Source organism: Dreissena polymorpha, chromosome 13 (genome assembly GCF_020536995.1).
Source record: "Dreissena polymorpha isolate Duluth1 chromosome 13, UMN_Dpol_1.0, whole genome shotgun sequence".
NCBI lineage: Eukaryota > Metazoa > Mollusca > Bivalvia > Myida > Dreissenidae > Dreissena > Dreissena polymorpha.
In genome coordinates this window covers 12,700,026-12,716,750 of record NC_068367.1, presented here as the reverse complement: position 1 = coordinate 12,716,750, position 16,725 = coordinate 12,700,026, and the positions used below count along the sequence as shown (strand labels likewise).

Below are 16,725 nucleotides of genomic sequence, written 5' to 3'. Positions count from 1 at the left end.
TTATGACAAACACATTAATCATTAAAACGGTTATATCGTATTGTCTTAATACCTTAAAAAGTATGCCCACAATGCCTGCAACACAGCCAACACCGCCTAAAACACTCAACAGTATCACCCACCAGGATGCACCGTTCTTATCGCCCTGCATAGGAACCACACGGGTCACAATCTGAAAAAGGAAAACAGTGAAAACCTCAAATTAGGTTTGAAAATGCACTAACAGTTAGAGTAATAGCTTTTGATACTCTTAAGTACTGAGTAAAATTGAATCATTCTTGTGAAAACTCTTGTTTTACTATCAAATATATTGGATTCATTACCAAATACGACTTAGTACTTGGCATACCTCTTCTTGCAAAATAGCAGTGTCATTAGTCCCTGTTGCGTTTGTGGCTGCGTAAGAAACAATGGGGATTCTGACACCATCCTGAAAGACATGACAGCTTTTTGATTAATGACTACCTATAATGCTGGCGAACATGATGTTCATATACAAGGTGAAGATCAACGGGGTTCTCAGGGGTTTACACACGGGCTGGACAGAATGAAAGCATACCTTTAAGAAATGTATTTTTGCAAATATCTCAGTTCTATCTAACATCTAAGTTATTAAAATAAAGACAGTTTTGCTTGCAGTTTGAGCCGATATCCTTATTTTTAAGAATACAGTGTTGATTACGTCTGAAATGGGTGCCAAAATTGAACAAGACCTGAGGCTTATAATATAAAGTAATTTTGGTGTGTTTTTTTCATATTGCCATAAGCCGCATAAAAACTGTCTTTATGCACTTCTTGAAATTCTTCAGAAAAAATAATTTAAAAGTTATTTGAGGAAAGCACCACATACCGATGTGTTTACATCCATTAACATCTATTTGTGAACCCAATAAAGTCACGTGATCATGCACCCTATATACGGGCTATACAATCGTTCACAGTATCTGCTTTACACATTTGTAAAAAGTATATATAGATTAAATAATTTGATGACAATTTATCAGTCTCATAATTTAGGCCTATACATTCTCGTCAATTTACCAAATCTTTCAGGAAGGTAACCTGATAATACACATATGTTTCGACCATTATATTTATTTAGGGAAGTGTACGACATAACAGTACGTACCTTTGAAATGTCACCGAGTGATTGCTGTATAATCAGTCTGGCAGTTATGACCAAATTAGCACCGGGTCGCATTTGCCATGCCCGGCACTTCAATTCTGTGCATCCGCGACTCGTGCAATTCTGTAATGTTCCCACAAACATGCATTAAGTTTGAAGAGCTTGCGTTAAAATTTCGTCGTAATAATGTTGTTCGCGCTAGAAATAAGGTTAAATTAATGATATTCTGCAATTTTTATTAAGGGAATTACTTCGTTATTCTTAAGGCAACCCTCCAGTAAAAAGGAAAGATTAATATGTGTCGTTCAAAGAACATCGAATCTCGATGAAACATTTTACACATAGATGACAAATACTATAACAAACGTATTTCAGCATAAAAGATAGGTGCACTAATCCCTTAACTGCACATCAAAATTAAGTTATGTTTATGTTTGTGATATTAACTGATCTGCAATGAACATACGCATGCATTGCGCACGCACTGTTGTCACTCAAGTATCGCCTGCTACATTAGTTGATTTATGCATTTGGCTAGTAGCAGTACTGAAACTTATGAACATAGCTTCATGTTTGTTGAAAGAAAACTTTAAGAAAAACATATTTAGACTTTACATAGCATATCACCACTATATCATGAAATACTCAGAATTCATTTGAATCGTCTTGCAATCTTGTAGATTAGTTTGCCAAATGCAATTGAAATTGTTTGTATAAAAACAGCTATTTTTCTTAAAGTGAGATTGTTGAATGTAAGAATCATTTGATAAGAAACAGGCCATAAACGTAATATTTCAACAATAATTCCGGCTTGTTGCTTAATATAAAATAAGGGAAAATTGTTAAAAAAAAACACAAATGAAATAAATAGGTGTAATTATTAATGACCTTTGAATAAGCATTAGACAGATGTCCTAGTTCAAAATATTTTTTTGTGTTCTCTTTCCAACCTTTTTGTACATTTTCGGATTGATATTCGATTGATGTTCGATCAGTGTCTGATACCTGGCTAGTTGAAAAAATCAATAATGGCTATAACCATGGTCCTTTTGTTTTAACTTACAAGATTGGTAGTTGTAGTTAGTGATTCACTAGAAGTAGTTCCTGAGTTGTAGACACTCTGGTGTCCGTTTATGTCAATGATTATGTCTGGTATACGAAACTGGGTGTGGAACTCACATTCCACATTACAATGCGGCTTGCACTGCACAGTTGTTATATTCACCCACAGCAGCAGCCCAGTAGGATATTGCGCAAAGGGTAAGAACACACGCAGAACGGCATTTGGAATTGGGCTAGGGCCGAGATTGTCAAGGACAAAAGTATGGTCAACAGTGTCGCTTATCTTGTTTCTATCTAGTAGCACGGTTTCCAACGACGTAGCTCTAAAATACAATATGAATAATTAAGGTCTATGTAAATCACTTATATGATTTATTGACCACATATTTTACTTAAATATTACCGTAAATGTTTTCCTTCCATTTTCACAGACACAACACTACAATCGAAAAGAACACTACTTACGACCTTCATTAAACACAACCGAAAATACAATACAAAGACATGCGTTATGATTATCTAATTGTGTAAGTTTAAAATACAATAAATCCAGTCTGTCGATTTTCATACCCTGTCAATTGTGTTTTGAAGACGGTATGCAAAGGAATAATGATGTCTTGTTTGTTGTCGCTCGGCGTAAGCTCATCGCTAAGAGTGGTCGCTATGACAGCAAGATGGATCGAATCATTGGATATATAGTCAGGTAAAGTCAAATCTACCCTGGCGACAATGCCGTCATTTTCTATCAAAGGATTTCCAAAATTGCACCCAAGTACTGTGTCCGTTCCGCCTATGGTAACATTTGTGCGGTGGAGAAAGTCAATCCATTCTAAGGAAATTCCAGTATCCGTTGTCGTTGGCGACAATGCAATCAAGAGCGAACAAGAGACGGTGGTGTTGGTAAACTGTCTGACGCGAATGAAATTCAGAACATTTGGAAATATCATGTAAAACACAGATCCGTACGAAGGGTCTTCGGTTTTCGTGATGTTGATATTAAGGGAGAGTTCTTGTTTACGGATGATCAGAAAGCCGCTTGAGTTGTCGAAGGATGCGCTGGCTCTGACATGTAAGTCGGTTTTGCAGATGTTGTCAGGGCAGTCTTTCTTGAACTCAATCTAAAGTTAATTGCTGCAGTTGAGTCAAATTATTAACCGGAACATTTCGTATACAGAAAAAAATGATAGAATGTTATAACGTAATAAACAGCTGACTTCAAATATTTATTCCAATTAAAAATCTCTTTATGTAATATATACAATGAAAATATCAATGTTAATTATTAATATAAAACATTACGATATGACTAATGATTATATGGTTGTTGTTATGGTTTCTTTACTGTTATATATATAAATTGAAAATAAACAACTTCATAAGGCGGCCACAGGTAGTTATTTCTCTTTATCGAAATGTTTCATTTGATTGCTTTGTCGAATTGTTGCATTTGATCTCTTTGTCGAATTATTTTATTTAATCTATTTGTCTAAATTTTCAATGCTTCATGCTTTCCATAATCTGTTAAAGAAGAATTTTACGAACATTTTGCTCTTGGGAAGCGACGATGCCAATGGTTGGGTCAATGGTCACGGAGCATGACTTGCTGATAATCTCATACTCCGCGACTATTTTGATTACACCCATCCAATCATTTTGGTACTGAAACAAAAAAAGATGAATGAAAAATTAATAAGGACTTATTTTCTGTGTTTGTTCGTCATACATTTGTATCATATTTCCGTTCAATACTGTCGTAACAATGGGGATTATCACATTATACCATCGCATAGAGCCAATTTCTATCTGAGCATTCATAGTTTCCACTAAACACTGTCTTGTTCTGTTTTCCGACGGGAATCCTTGTTTGGTTGAACACCACACGTTCTCGGTCAGGCTTTAGTACATCTAATCGGTAGCTTATGTCGATAACTGTAATGATGCCATTATACAATAAATACAATGATACTTTTTTATTACAAATTGTTATTTGAAGCATAAACAATAGTGTCAGTTGTTTTGATTATGAACGATTTCAACGCACCTGGCAAATTATTTCAATCAGTCACGTACAAAATTATGATAAGTCTATAGCTATGTATATATTGACATGAATATAAAAATGTACCAACAGAACATAAACTCATTATGTTTGAATTTCTGTGTGAACTAACATAAATAGTCGAAATTTCAGGCATCATATAGCTAAGTCTTACCTATTCTGGTGCAGTCTGGATAGTTGTATCTGAAACACGTCCTAATATAAACATCGTCGGAACCTTTTGAAATATATTTCACAGTGTCTTCAGTACGATTTTGTATCTTAAGTTCGGCGGAAATTCGGATTGCAGGTCGCCCGTACAGAACCACGGCATGGTCAGAAAGATGCGCACCAACAACTGTGTCTGGAAGAAACCTTACACCTGCTATACATCACAGCTACTCAGAAAATAAGCCGTTGACCCTGCCCAATTTTTTTTTTTTAAATTCTAATTTTGTGGAAATCCTATATATCAACAAACGATAAAAACTATTGCAACATTTTACAAAAGGCATGCTTTCGTATCGGTCAGTTGTCTGATTGTGTGTACACCTCACTGCCTTTGATTTCCCTTGAGTAAATCATGTAAGTATTCATACAAAGTGTAAAGCGCTTCCAAAAAAACGAACACTATATTGTTTGTTTTTTTAAACAAACAAAAACAAATTACTTTAATTAGAACTGGTGTCGGTTTTTATATAAGATTTAAATGATAACGGTCAGCTGAGACTAAAATGAATTACATTTTACAATGACGATAGTCATGCAGAAATAAGGCTGCATGTACATAAATAACTTGCCATAGGTTCATGGGTAATGAAAGCTAATGCATGATTCAATATAAAATCATTAGAAATACTTATGGTTTCGATATCGTTCAAGCTTTAAACAACTGGACGCGAATGATATAAATCAATGCCAATTGACTATATTCTTCATTTGTTTTAAATATATCAACGCTTTATTTATTTCATTAGAACGACTGCGTTAAACTCAATGTTAAAGTACTAATAGATAAGATTCGCCACACTTTGTTACGATACAAAACGATTTTATACAATGATCCGATTTACAATTGATCGCAGTTGATCGTGTTATTCGTAGATTTTTAGAAAAGTTCAAAACAGGTCCACGATTAACACGATTGGTAATATTGACTTGGTAATATTATCCGATATTTAATGATGATATCACCGCGATAAGTTCACCATAAAGACGACGATTTTGATCGTCGTGCAATCTGATGCATACCTGGTATTTTGTCACCATTAATGTCGACTGCATTTGCAATAGATATCCCGAAGCCTCGAAGGCCCAGTCCGTCAGGTAGATCGGAGGCCGCGATTCTTTGAGAAAAAGCAGATCGCAGCCCATTGACGTAACCGTTGAAAACATAGACAGCGCCTCTTTCTTCGTCCTCAAACGGTGCTCCCACGGCCGTATCTAGCAGTGAAATACACATATATCACTTTCTTGAAAGTCCATTAATGATTTTTTGACGATACGTATATTGGACAATGTGTGCTTTATAAATTGTTTTGCTTTTAATGGAAACGTGCTTCATTATGGTTACACCTGCGATCTTATTATATAGCTAATGAATATTAAAAAAATATTAAAAGTTGTGAACTTCATGTAACATCCGCATAGCTTAAATGGAAGGAAAGAGACAAATTTCCTTTACAATTTAATACAGTACAGCCAACAAAACGCTGGACGTGAAATGACAATAGGACTACTAATATAAAACAAACATTATTGCATTGACGATGTATGTTTGACGATGTATGTCTTATTTTTAATTTCAATAAATATATACTGGTTTTGTTTAAATAAAACTCCTTTGCTATTTTCATATTGGTAGTTTAAGCTTCAACGCCAGCTTTCTCATATAAAGCTGTGTGTGTTACCCGTTAGAAAGTGCTTGCCAAGTGTAATTAGAGCTATATCTTGATAAACATTAATTGATTACATTAGATACCTATCCATTAATGTTAACTGGAAAATGATCGACTTATGTATAAGCTTACCTATTTTATACAATGGTATGTAAACTTTATTTTTTTTTAAAGCATGTTTGGTTCTGTACTTTGCCATACCGTTAAATCCGTCTCTATCAATGTCTTTCAGTGAAGCAATTGACGTTCCGAATCGACCTCCAACAAGTCTACCCTTCAGAAAAAGTGTCGGGAGTATTCTTGACGAGTTCTGTATATGTTTGCAAACACAATATCATAATACAATTCATTTCTAACATTTGTGAATAAGCAGCAATTTTAAATGTAAACCATATGATTGAATGCTACGTATTAATTATGAAATAATTTATATTATTTTAATATATTTAGCTAATTTAATTAATATTTAAAATCGTAAAGTGTTACTAAGTGTTCAACTGTTTATTTTTCACGGGATTTATACGTGTGTTCGAAGTCGCCGTGGCGTAGTTGATAAAGTGTCCGCTTAGCGACTGGGAGGTAAAGGCTTTGACCATAGTTGTGTTAACGCGTTAAAGGTCTCCCCAAAACATATTAAATACTTGTTCTACCCAGGATATTGATTCGAGAGCGTTTTAAAAAGCCTTTGTAGTTGTAATTGAATGAAAAAAAAAAGTGTAAACTATTATGTGAAATATATATGTGTGATTGCTTTGTTTACTGTGTTCAATCTAGAACATTCTAAACGGTCTATTGAATTAAACGTCAAATAACAGGCTTTAATCAAAATCATTAATTTGCCTTTGTACGTACGCTAAGCGGCCCTAGATAGAGAAAGACGGCCCCTAAGTCCACGGACTCCTTCCTGTCGTCCGGGCTGTACAGTGGAGCTCCGACCAGAAGATCATCTATACCGTCAGCATTCACGTCTGCCGTCAACAGAGAGCCGCCAAAGTACGAGTTCATTGGAAGGACCTAAGATTGGCCAAACAATACAAGTAATGTGAATTTCATGAATGTTTATCAATGCTTTCAAACTCAGAGAAACTGTGTTTCTTAAATTTAAACCTTGCAAGGAGACATTGATTTTATTAAATACATACACACAAAAAGTCCACAGTCGCTCGCAGGAAATAACTACTTTATTTTACAAAAGAAAACCCAAGACAGCTGATGATTAAAATTTGAACCATAATGGAACGGTCATTGGAAAAGGATTTATGGTTGAAACGAAAAGTCTTACATCTCCTTGTTGATCTATAGCATTGATAACTATAACTGGCGACTGCAGGCTGTAATAACTCTGATCCGATGCGAACATCTTAACCTTCAACATATGAAAATAAACGGCCAACATAGTGATATCAGTCTCAATTAAGTTTATTGTGTTTAATCATCGAAATACATGAACAACTGATTTTAAAATTAAACAAACACATCAAACAGATTACAGTTATGTGTTTTTTATAGTTAAATTCATTGGAGTTATTTTTTAAAATGATTTTGATTCCATCTTCAGAAATGTGACTATTCACCTGGCCATTTAAATTTGCCCGTGGAATGCCAACTGTATAGTATTCATTGGTTAAATTTCTCGTGTAGAATCCGCTTGAAATTGCAAACCCTAAAACAGTACAATTATTGATAAAAATATTATTGATTGCGTAAGTAAGAGTACTTGTTTGGCTTTACAAGCAACATTTACTAAAAGGGTTTTAGTCTTATTTAACAAGGTGATGTATCATAATCTGTTCAACACAATATTGTGTTGCCCTTACAAACACGTATACTCTTTATTTGTTTTTAATTGTTTGATTTTAGATCTTTGCAACCTATTCTTACCTGCTAGACTGGACGTTTCATAGACTTTGCTCAGGTCAATGTCCGTCACTGTACCGCGGGGAGGATTGGTGTCAATGTGAATATTCACGAATCCGCCTAAAACAATACAATGTAGAAGTGCTGTGAGCACTTCAAACAGCGGTTGAAGTGTCTCTTTTGGATTGTTTTGTTTGCGATACCATCTGCGCTGTATCATATCGTATTGAAACATTTTTGGACATTATTAAGTCGTACGGATCTTAGAAACAACGAAACATTTTCTGCAACAAAACGAGGTTGATTTTTTGCGATATTTTTAACTTCTTTAGACCGCAATATATTTCTTATATTATAGCCTTCTTTCGTTAACAGAACACAATTTTGAAAAGATGCGAATAATTCGTTTGTATTAAAACATGTTGGTACACTTACCTGTCCAGTCTTTCAAACCTGGTGCCCCAAATAAAAGACTTGTTGCCTATAATTATATAAAAACAATTGGAAATGACAAAACGTAGATGTAAAGAGTAATATTGAAAATCATAACATTTTAATGCACAATTGTTGAACGTTAGAGTCATAACCAACAATAATAATGACGAGCAGTAATTAAATGATCCTACTTTCGATATTGGTCCCACGATTGAAATCGTAATCTGAACTTTAAACCAATCGAAGGGATCTTATAAGATCGCTTCCGATTTATTATAAAACCATGAACAAATATGTCAGCGAACTCAGAAACTATCATTGTCTCTGTTGCTTCGACTTGGCTAGATTTACTACATGGGATTGCACGTCTATTTGAGTAGTTTAACAAGTAGATTTAATCCAATACAAATGCTCTATATATAGCATGTGTATGTTTCCTTCTTAAAGACCTTCCGAATATAGTAAATAAATAAAATATATTAATTAATGTCAGTTAAATACAAGAATAACACAACAATCATACTAAAAAGTGTATTTTATAGTTGTAAATATTTTCCCTCAGTTTCACAAATGCGAATAAATTTTCCACCCAAATCCGGCTTTTCGCGCTATGTATGAGCTTGTTTGAATTTACTTCAAGTTAGAACGCCAACTAATTAAGCCCTCTCGATAAAACACTACATCGTAAACGTGTAAACCGTTGATTTTTTTTAACCGTTAAAATGTCTAAGATAAACGCGATTTACAGTAATAAATCATCAATATGGATCTTTGTATCGCATTGCAGTTGATTGTAAACAAGTGGCATTTGGTATCTTATCGCATGTTCATAGTATGATGATTCAAGTTGCTTTTATGCAACAATAGAGTATATTTATCGCTACGTTCACCCAATGTCGTGTAGTCATTCACTTACGCTAGGATTATAAACACAACAGATCGTGGTATTTCTCTTAGATTTATTACATTGTGTAAGAAACGTTATAACGCGTTCCCGTACGTTATTAATTGCTGCCTTGTTCTTAGTTGCAATCTTATCTGGACACGTTTCAACAATTACGGTTTAATCTCCTGTTTAGCTACAATAAAATACGCCAGTTGGGAGTGTTTCGAATAAGTCGTCGATTGGATATCTATCCGACAAGGTAATTTAGATCGGGTTTCACCGCATTAGCACGTTCATGTATTCGGTAAATCGGTTCATGTGCTCCCTGACGATAATTTTTCGTGTCAGAGCAAGACCAAAGCGTGTGCTTGTTCGGAACGCTCCTGACGGACCGTTTGCAATCGTTTTTGTTAAACGATAGCAGCCATAGACGGATCTTAGAACCTGTACTGTTTTGTATTGTGAGCAGATCGCAAACTAGCGCATACCTATCACATACTACCTTAGTCTGAAATCTTACAGGAATACATTGATCGCGTAGTGAATCGAGGCGTTCGTAACGGATCAAACGACAGAGAGAACCTAGCATACCTGATCAGTTTTATAAAAGAATATTATTAATTTACATTATACCTTGCTTGTGAAATGTGCATTGATACCATAACCAGCCATCCCCCAATCGAAGATCGTCCTGTTGTTTTCGTTCTTATACGTGTACTTGCCATCATTTACCAAGGCTGGCAATTTGATGATGTTACTCGGAGTCAGATCCTTAGGAATTATGTAGCACATACCAAGCATGTATACATTATCGTCTGAGTAGCGGTTACCCCATCTTGGTGCGCAGGTCTGAAAATTTAACTTGATCAAATGTCGGAATAATTCAAAATGCATTCGGTCACTATAGTTTGGTCAAGCGGACGACTGCATTGGTCTTATGTATGTTGACTTCGTGGGGTTACTGACCACTTTATTGAGATGTAAATTAAACTTTTACTGCAGACATACGTGGACAGTAACATTACAATTTATATAGGTAGGCATTTTCAATCGCTCAACGAACTTAACTGCAAACTAGAGTTTGCATGCGCATTACAATATTTTCAATGAATAGACAATAATCCTTAAAAATAACATCCTTAAAAGAACTTGAGAGAATTTAACATGTTTCGTTTCTTAATGCATATTCTTTTAGTCAGTATTGCGTGCGATACGGGAAGCACATGATACATTTTACTAGTATATTATTTAAAAAAGCATTTTGTGTATGCGTGCATAATTGCATGAATTTAACAAAGTACTTTTTATATTGGAATGACGTATACCACAATTCCAGCCTTGACCGAAATGCTTCCTCCCAACCATTGTCCATCCTTCCAGTGTGTGAAATGTCTTGTGGTGCCGTTAAAACTCGCCGTATCAGCACCTGTGTTACCTAGGGGTATATGCTTTCACTATTTTACTTTCATTTTAATTAGTCTCCAATCGCCATATACTAATAATTTGTTAATCTATTTAAGTATTTTATGAATAAATACACAGGGCAGTGATTGTGATTTTGATGCATTTAAATTATTCCTTTAACAGTAGCTGGGAGGGATATTAAACTGCGCGTGGAACATGCCAGATCATTCTATTGACAATAGATACCTGCAAATGGAGTGTTAATTTGATCATATATGGATAAATATCATACACATTAAGTAAGGACAATCAACTATATATACATGTATATATTTGAAAAAAAAAAGGTTCATAATATGTTTCACGGGTTTAAATATCTTACATCATCGTTAAATAAACGTTATGAAGGTAAATTTGATAAATGAATCCGACTCGCATGTTAACACACACAAAATTAAACGTCGATTATTTCAGTCCACAAGGTCGTAATTAAGCACCAAATTATACAGCTTTATCGATGCTTTCAAACGATTTTGTTTCGGTATCAAGCGAAATGTTGTGATAAACAAAGATATAATATAAAATTAAAGATTGCATATGTTTTTCATTATCAACTTATGGGATGACCTATTTGTACTTAATAAGCAAGATTAATGTATGTAATAAAAGTGAGTGATGTGTGTTTATGGTGCGCATGTGTTGCTGTACTTTATCAACTTCGGGACATGTACGTTACATGATGTATATTTAAAAAAATGTATATTATGAATATCATCTTGTTGCTTCAACACGAGTCGGTTTATTACTTTTACTTACATAAATTGATGTATCAATGGCAATATTCATTTAACTTTATTATTACGTCACACTTTTAAGCGTAAAGCTTGTCCGAACATCTTGTGCAACCGTGAGAAAGCGTATGGGGCGCAAACAATATAAACAACAATGTTTAACATATTATTATACATTCAAAACAATGTTGTTTACAGAAAAAATGCCTTTGTGTTAACACTTTACTTGGGATAGTTTTGGGTCGCAATGATGACCAGTGGTTCAATAATCACTACGAGGTCCTTTATGTATTTGTTTACAGACATACCATAAAAGCATACGACAAACACAAACGCGTATGATTTACATGTAGTAAAAGCTTAAAGAAATCGAAATCCGTTACTCAAATACACCCTTGAAATAACATACAATATTCGTATGATTACGGGTTTTTCAAGTGTGCGGGGAATAATGCAAACCAACACGTCATATATATTAATCTATAAATCTTATCTTTCAACAATATTATCTTTCTGCAATTTAGATATGTGTGCAAATGGCAAAAAATATAGGGAAAATACTTACTATCAATTGCGAACGCTGTGCACATCCCCACCGTTCTTTCTGATATGGGACACTTGCTCACTGAACCAGGCTCTTTGATGTTTGGCAGTTTTGTGTCATTGGCTTTCGGTGCGCCAATAAAGACACTGCGCATGAAACAACCAACAATGCAGATGACTTTTCTTGGCGATAGGTTCCATTTCCTTAATATTTATAATGCTGAAATCTGGTATGATTGTTAGTGAAGATGATTGTTGATATTGCTGGTTTTGGTTTGTTAGCAACCCTGTTGTAGTGCTTAATGATTAAGTAAACAATCAATAGTTAGATTGTTTGGGTTAAAATGCGTTCTATCTCTTTGACCGTTCAATTGAAAAGTCTACGCTCTGTGTATTAACATGATGCATATTGTGTTTATGATTCTACCAATTGTATAGTTTCCCATGCATTTAAACATGTTGTATATTTTTTTTTGAAAAGTTATTCTAGATTGCATTTTGAAGTTGTGAGCTATTTGTATTAACAATATATGTATTGTGACAATAACGAGGTCAAGTTTAAGATTTTACATGCAGTTCGCCTTGAAAACTTAAAACGGGCCTTTCTAAATCAGAGAATGTAATAAAAAAAGCTGTATACGGAAAACCGGTTATTGCTTTACTGAAAATCGCGCATTGCTCTTTAACAACGACAATAATGAAAAGCAACGCGACAGTTGACAAGACATGTTGTATCAACGATTAAAATAAAACAGATCATTGTTGAGTGAAATTGCTGTTTTTGTTTTCTCGAACGTCGTATAATGTGTGGCGTTGACTACTATGCGTCGCTCTAAGACGGCGGAAAAAACCAACGCTTAGCCAATAAATATTGTGGTTTGTTTAAAATCGACCTGAGCACAGCACTAGACAATAAATGCGATTTACGACTATGACGACCGACGTACGACAAAATACACAAATACTCGACATAATAAGCACAAACGATCGTGATTTGGTCGACTGTCAATCTAGATCTTGTTAGCATTACGTATGACACTCTATGCGAAACGAGACATGGACCTAAAACGCACGACAGTTCCCCTGTTTTTTGTAATAAATCGTTGTATTGTTCATAACTGCTTGTTTGTTTGTTCAGTCATTATTTACGGATTGTCTTCCTTACTTGAATCTCATTCGACCTTCAGTTTAATATTGATAAACAGTGTGTTTATTTGCAGATCACATTATGATTGAATGCTGACTCTCAAGATGTTGAATGTATTGACACATTTTGAATGTTTCTTTACTTTTATTTTTCTTAATGCACTTTTTGTTTTATGCATTGGTGCTATTATAGAAACTATAAAATACTTTCAGACATGATATTGTAAAATATAACTTTACATATTGTTGCATGGCTGTTATGGACCAACTGCCTCTTATAATATAATAATATATAAAAACATATAACAAATCTATTAAATCACAGCGGTTGAATCAAATTAAAATATGTTCTCTGAATCGCCGCGGCCTATATGGAAAACGAATTTAGTTTTTAAAAGAAAAATATTTTCAAATTTACTGTTTACAGGATAAGCACTGGTAAAAAAAAATGGAGAAAGAAATTGATAGTTTTTGAGAGGGGGGGGGGGGGGAATGCTTTTTAAGCTTTGGAAAATCAATGCTAGAGACTAGGCTGTCCTGATTAAAAAAGGTGTCGACATTAAAATTCACAATTTTAAAGTAGATCCATACGGGAACTACATTCTGTTTTAACTTACTCTTTGGAACTTGAATTTTACGTTAGTTACTCTATATGGACAAAAACGTAGACAACCCGCAGTTCTACAAAAAAAGTTCTGATATTATAGATGAATTTGATACTTTGTATCGATTTTAATTGTGTTCTTAATAATTATTCTACAACAATTATACATCTTCAAATAATAATATTTAAGCTCGTAATAAATTTTTACAAGAAATTGTAAGCAGAAATTTGGTTGATATATTTAGAGAAATACATGATGATGCAAGAAGATTTACCTGGAGGCGTAATTATCCATTGCAACAAACAAGGCTTGATTTGTTTCTTAATTACCCAAAGCTTGCTCAATTATTTGAAATCATTAGACATTCATACAAGTGTTAAGCCAGATCATTATATAATAGATTTTTCGCTTCGCTTCAAACAATATGGCCATTGTATTTGTAAAGGTATTTGGAAAATTAATAATAATTTTCTCAAAGACAATGAATATGTTGCTATTATAAACAATTTAATTGAATAAATTTATATAAAAAAAGTATTGCTTGCCTGTTGATGATTAAGATAACATTCGCCACATTTATAGTTAGGACATTTGTTTTACAATATATGAACAATTTTTCCTCGAATCATTATTAATGAAATCTGGGGAAACACCTTTCCGTATTCTAGTTACAAAAACAAATGTTTACTGTCTCAAGAACAATGGCTATCTATTGAAAACATTTTGAACATAAATTGTGTGAAAATAACAAAGAACAATTGCAACAACTACACTTGCAATTAAATAAAATCGGATATATTTAAGTTCAGGACAACATTGTAAGATCTATGAGTCACTGGATAAACCAGATGAGAAAACTACAAAATATTAATGTTCCAAAGATAAAAAACACACTTTGAATAACACTATCCCTTTTATTTTGACAGAAAATTTCCATTTAATATATAACCTATCAGCAATTATAAATGAAACCACACAATTTTACAAATTAAATATATAAAAAGCAGAACCTCAATATAAGTATTCTGTGAACGATTTGGAGCAAGGAAATTGCTTCCTGGTGACATTTTGAAAATTTCGAATACTTTAAAACATATAAGAACGATAAAAGCCCCGGGTCATATAGTTTAACAATCATTGTATATAAAGTTTTTATTTGGAAACACATTGGCATTTTATACTTTGGAGCATCAATTTTGCATACCTAAATAACGCGTTTTCCACATCACAAAAACAACCAATTATAACATATATTCCAAAACAAACTAAAACATGTTCTTAAAAATCGGAAACCAATAACAATAGGATGAAACCTTATTAAGAAAACCTTGTTAAGCGGCGCCAAACTGGCTTTGTATATTGGCGCTATATTGGAGAAAACAGTAGATTGTTGTGCGTCATCATAAATTACGTTGCAAACAACAACATTCTTGGGTTAATTATTCTAATTAATTTTGAAAAAAGCATTCGATACATTTTCTTTTGATTCTGTTGATCATAAATTGAAATTATTCCATTTTGGACCAAGTTTTATACACTGGATTTCGTTTAAAAAAAACTCACACAGGCGGCTGTACAGTAAAACGGTGTTTTATCCGATAACCTCCAAAAAGGCCGCGGTTGCAGGCAAGGTGATCATGTATCTTCCTATGTATTTATTTTATTTGCAGAAACTCTAGCCATTAAGATAAATAGTTCTAGCAACTTAAAAGAAATTATGATACATGGAATTAAATATAAACGGTCACAGTTTGTGGTTTATTCTTCTGTGTTGTTAGATTGATCCGTAAACTCTGCTCTCGACTCGCTTGAACAATTCTTGTTAATGTCAAGTTCACAAGTAAATTTTAATAATACTCATGTTTTATGGATTGGTTCGCTAAAATACAGTTCGCGGTCTATTAAAACTAAATATAAATTAAATCTATGGACTATATAATTTAATATATTAGGGATACTATTTGATGTTAACCTTTAACAAATGATCAAATAAAACAACACCGAAAAGTTAAATAATGTAATTTATTTAATAACAGGATGGAAGAAAGGGAAACAGTACTCTTATTTTAAAAGTTACAGACAAAGAAAGTCGTTTTTCTCCTTCCATTATTTACGCACTGCTTTATTTAATTGCCTTCTCCGAGAATTGAAGTTTTATATTAACTTAATGAACTAATATTTTATTTTAATTGGGAAAATGTCCCTTACAAGATTAAAAGCTCTGTCCTTGTTCAAAGCTACGAGAAAGGAGGATTGAAATTGATTGTTATTAACGCCTTTTGTAAAAAATAAAATTATCATGGAATAGAAATCTTTATGTATGTGACGATTGTAAATGCGTTATGCTAGCTAGAAGTAAGATTGACGTTAGCAAATTGTTAAATACTGGAATATGTTGTATAATCAAGATATTGAAAAATATAACAAGTTTTGATTAAAAGTGTTAACTTGCTTGATGATTACCAGCTCAAATACATATCTTGCAAACACTGAATTGAATGCATTTGAGATCAACCAATGAACTTCCTTCACTATGAAGCTCTGACAAAACAGTAAAATGTTTGTTAAAAAAACTAAAATAAAAATAATTTCGAGCTGTGTTTTGACACGAGCCATTTCTTCCTATGCAAAATACTTTGTTTGGTATCGTGATGAAGGCTAGAGCATATATAATTGCTTTACTGACAATACAATACAACCAAACTGTTTGAATAACAAGGTTGACTTTGATATGGCTGATACAGAATTGGAACTTGTTTTCAGAAAAAGAGTTTTAGATAACAAGACATACATATTTGCACTTTCAAGTTAGAATTATACACCAAATATTAGGAACACATGTTCTTATGTTTAAAGGCCCTATAAAGGCGACAAATCCAATTATTATGCGTATAGACTGTTCTAATTGTTACCGGATTTCAGTTAATCTTGCAT

The 16,725-nt window shown here is 33.5% G+C and overlaps 1 protein-coding gene across 1 annotated transcript in view; it reads right to left on the bottom strand.

Annotated features, from left to right (window-relative positions):
- The window catches only part of LOC127856585 (integrin alpha-4-like), a 32,793-nt gene that overhangs the window by 2,666 nt on the left and 13,402 nt on the right, over positions 1 to 16,725 (bottom strand). Inside the window, exons 2-19 of the mRNA XM_052392881.1 lie at positions 12,063 to 12,187; positions 10,628 to 10,737; positions 9,936 to 10,151; positions 8,417 to 8,462; positions 8,006 to 8,101; positions 7,699 to 7,787; positions 7,407 to 7,490; positions 6,977 to 7,138; positions 6,326 to 6,434; positions 5,478 to 5,669; positions 4,402 to 4,590; positions 3,969 to 4,117; positions 3,731 to 3,847; positions 2,759 to 3,306; positions 2,190 to 2,511; positions 1,130 to 1,249; positions 350 to 430; positions 53 to 172 (exon numbers count right to left, since the gene is read on the bottom strand). Of these exons, the coding sequence (XP_052248841.1) occupies positions 53 to 172; positions 350 to 430; positions 1,130 to 1,249; positions 2,190 to 2,511; positions 2,759 to 3,306; positions 3,731 to 3,847; positions 3,969 to 4,117; positions 4,402 to 4,590; positions 5,478 to 5,669; positions 6,326 to 6,434; positions 6,977 to 7,138; positions 7,407 to 7,490; positions 7,699 to 7,787; positions 8,006 to 8,101; positions 8,417 to 8,462; positions 9,936 to 10,151; positions 10,628 to 10,737; positions 12,063 to 12,087 (2,775 nt within the window). The 5' untranslated portion in view covers positions 12,088 to 12,187. The remainder of the gene's footprint in view (positions 1 to 52; positions 173 to 349; positions 431 to 1,129; positions 1,250 to 2,189; positions 2,512 to 2,758; positions 3,307 to 3,730; positions 3,848 to 3,968; positions 4,118 to 4,401; positions 4,591 to 5,477; positions 5,670 to 6,325; positions 6,435 to 6,976; positions 7,139 to 7,406; positions 7,491 to 7,698; positions 7,788 to 8,005; positions 8,102 to 8,416; positions 8,463 to 9,935; positions 10,152 to 10,627; positions 10,738 to 12,062; positions 12,188 to 16,725) is intronic.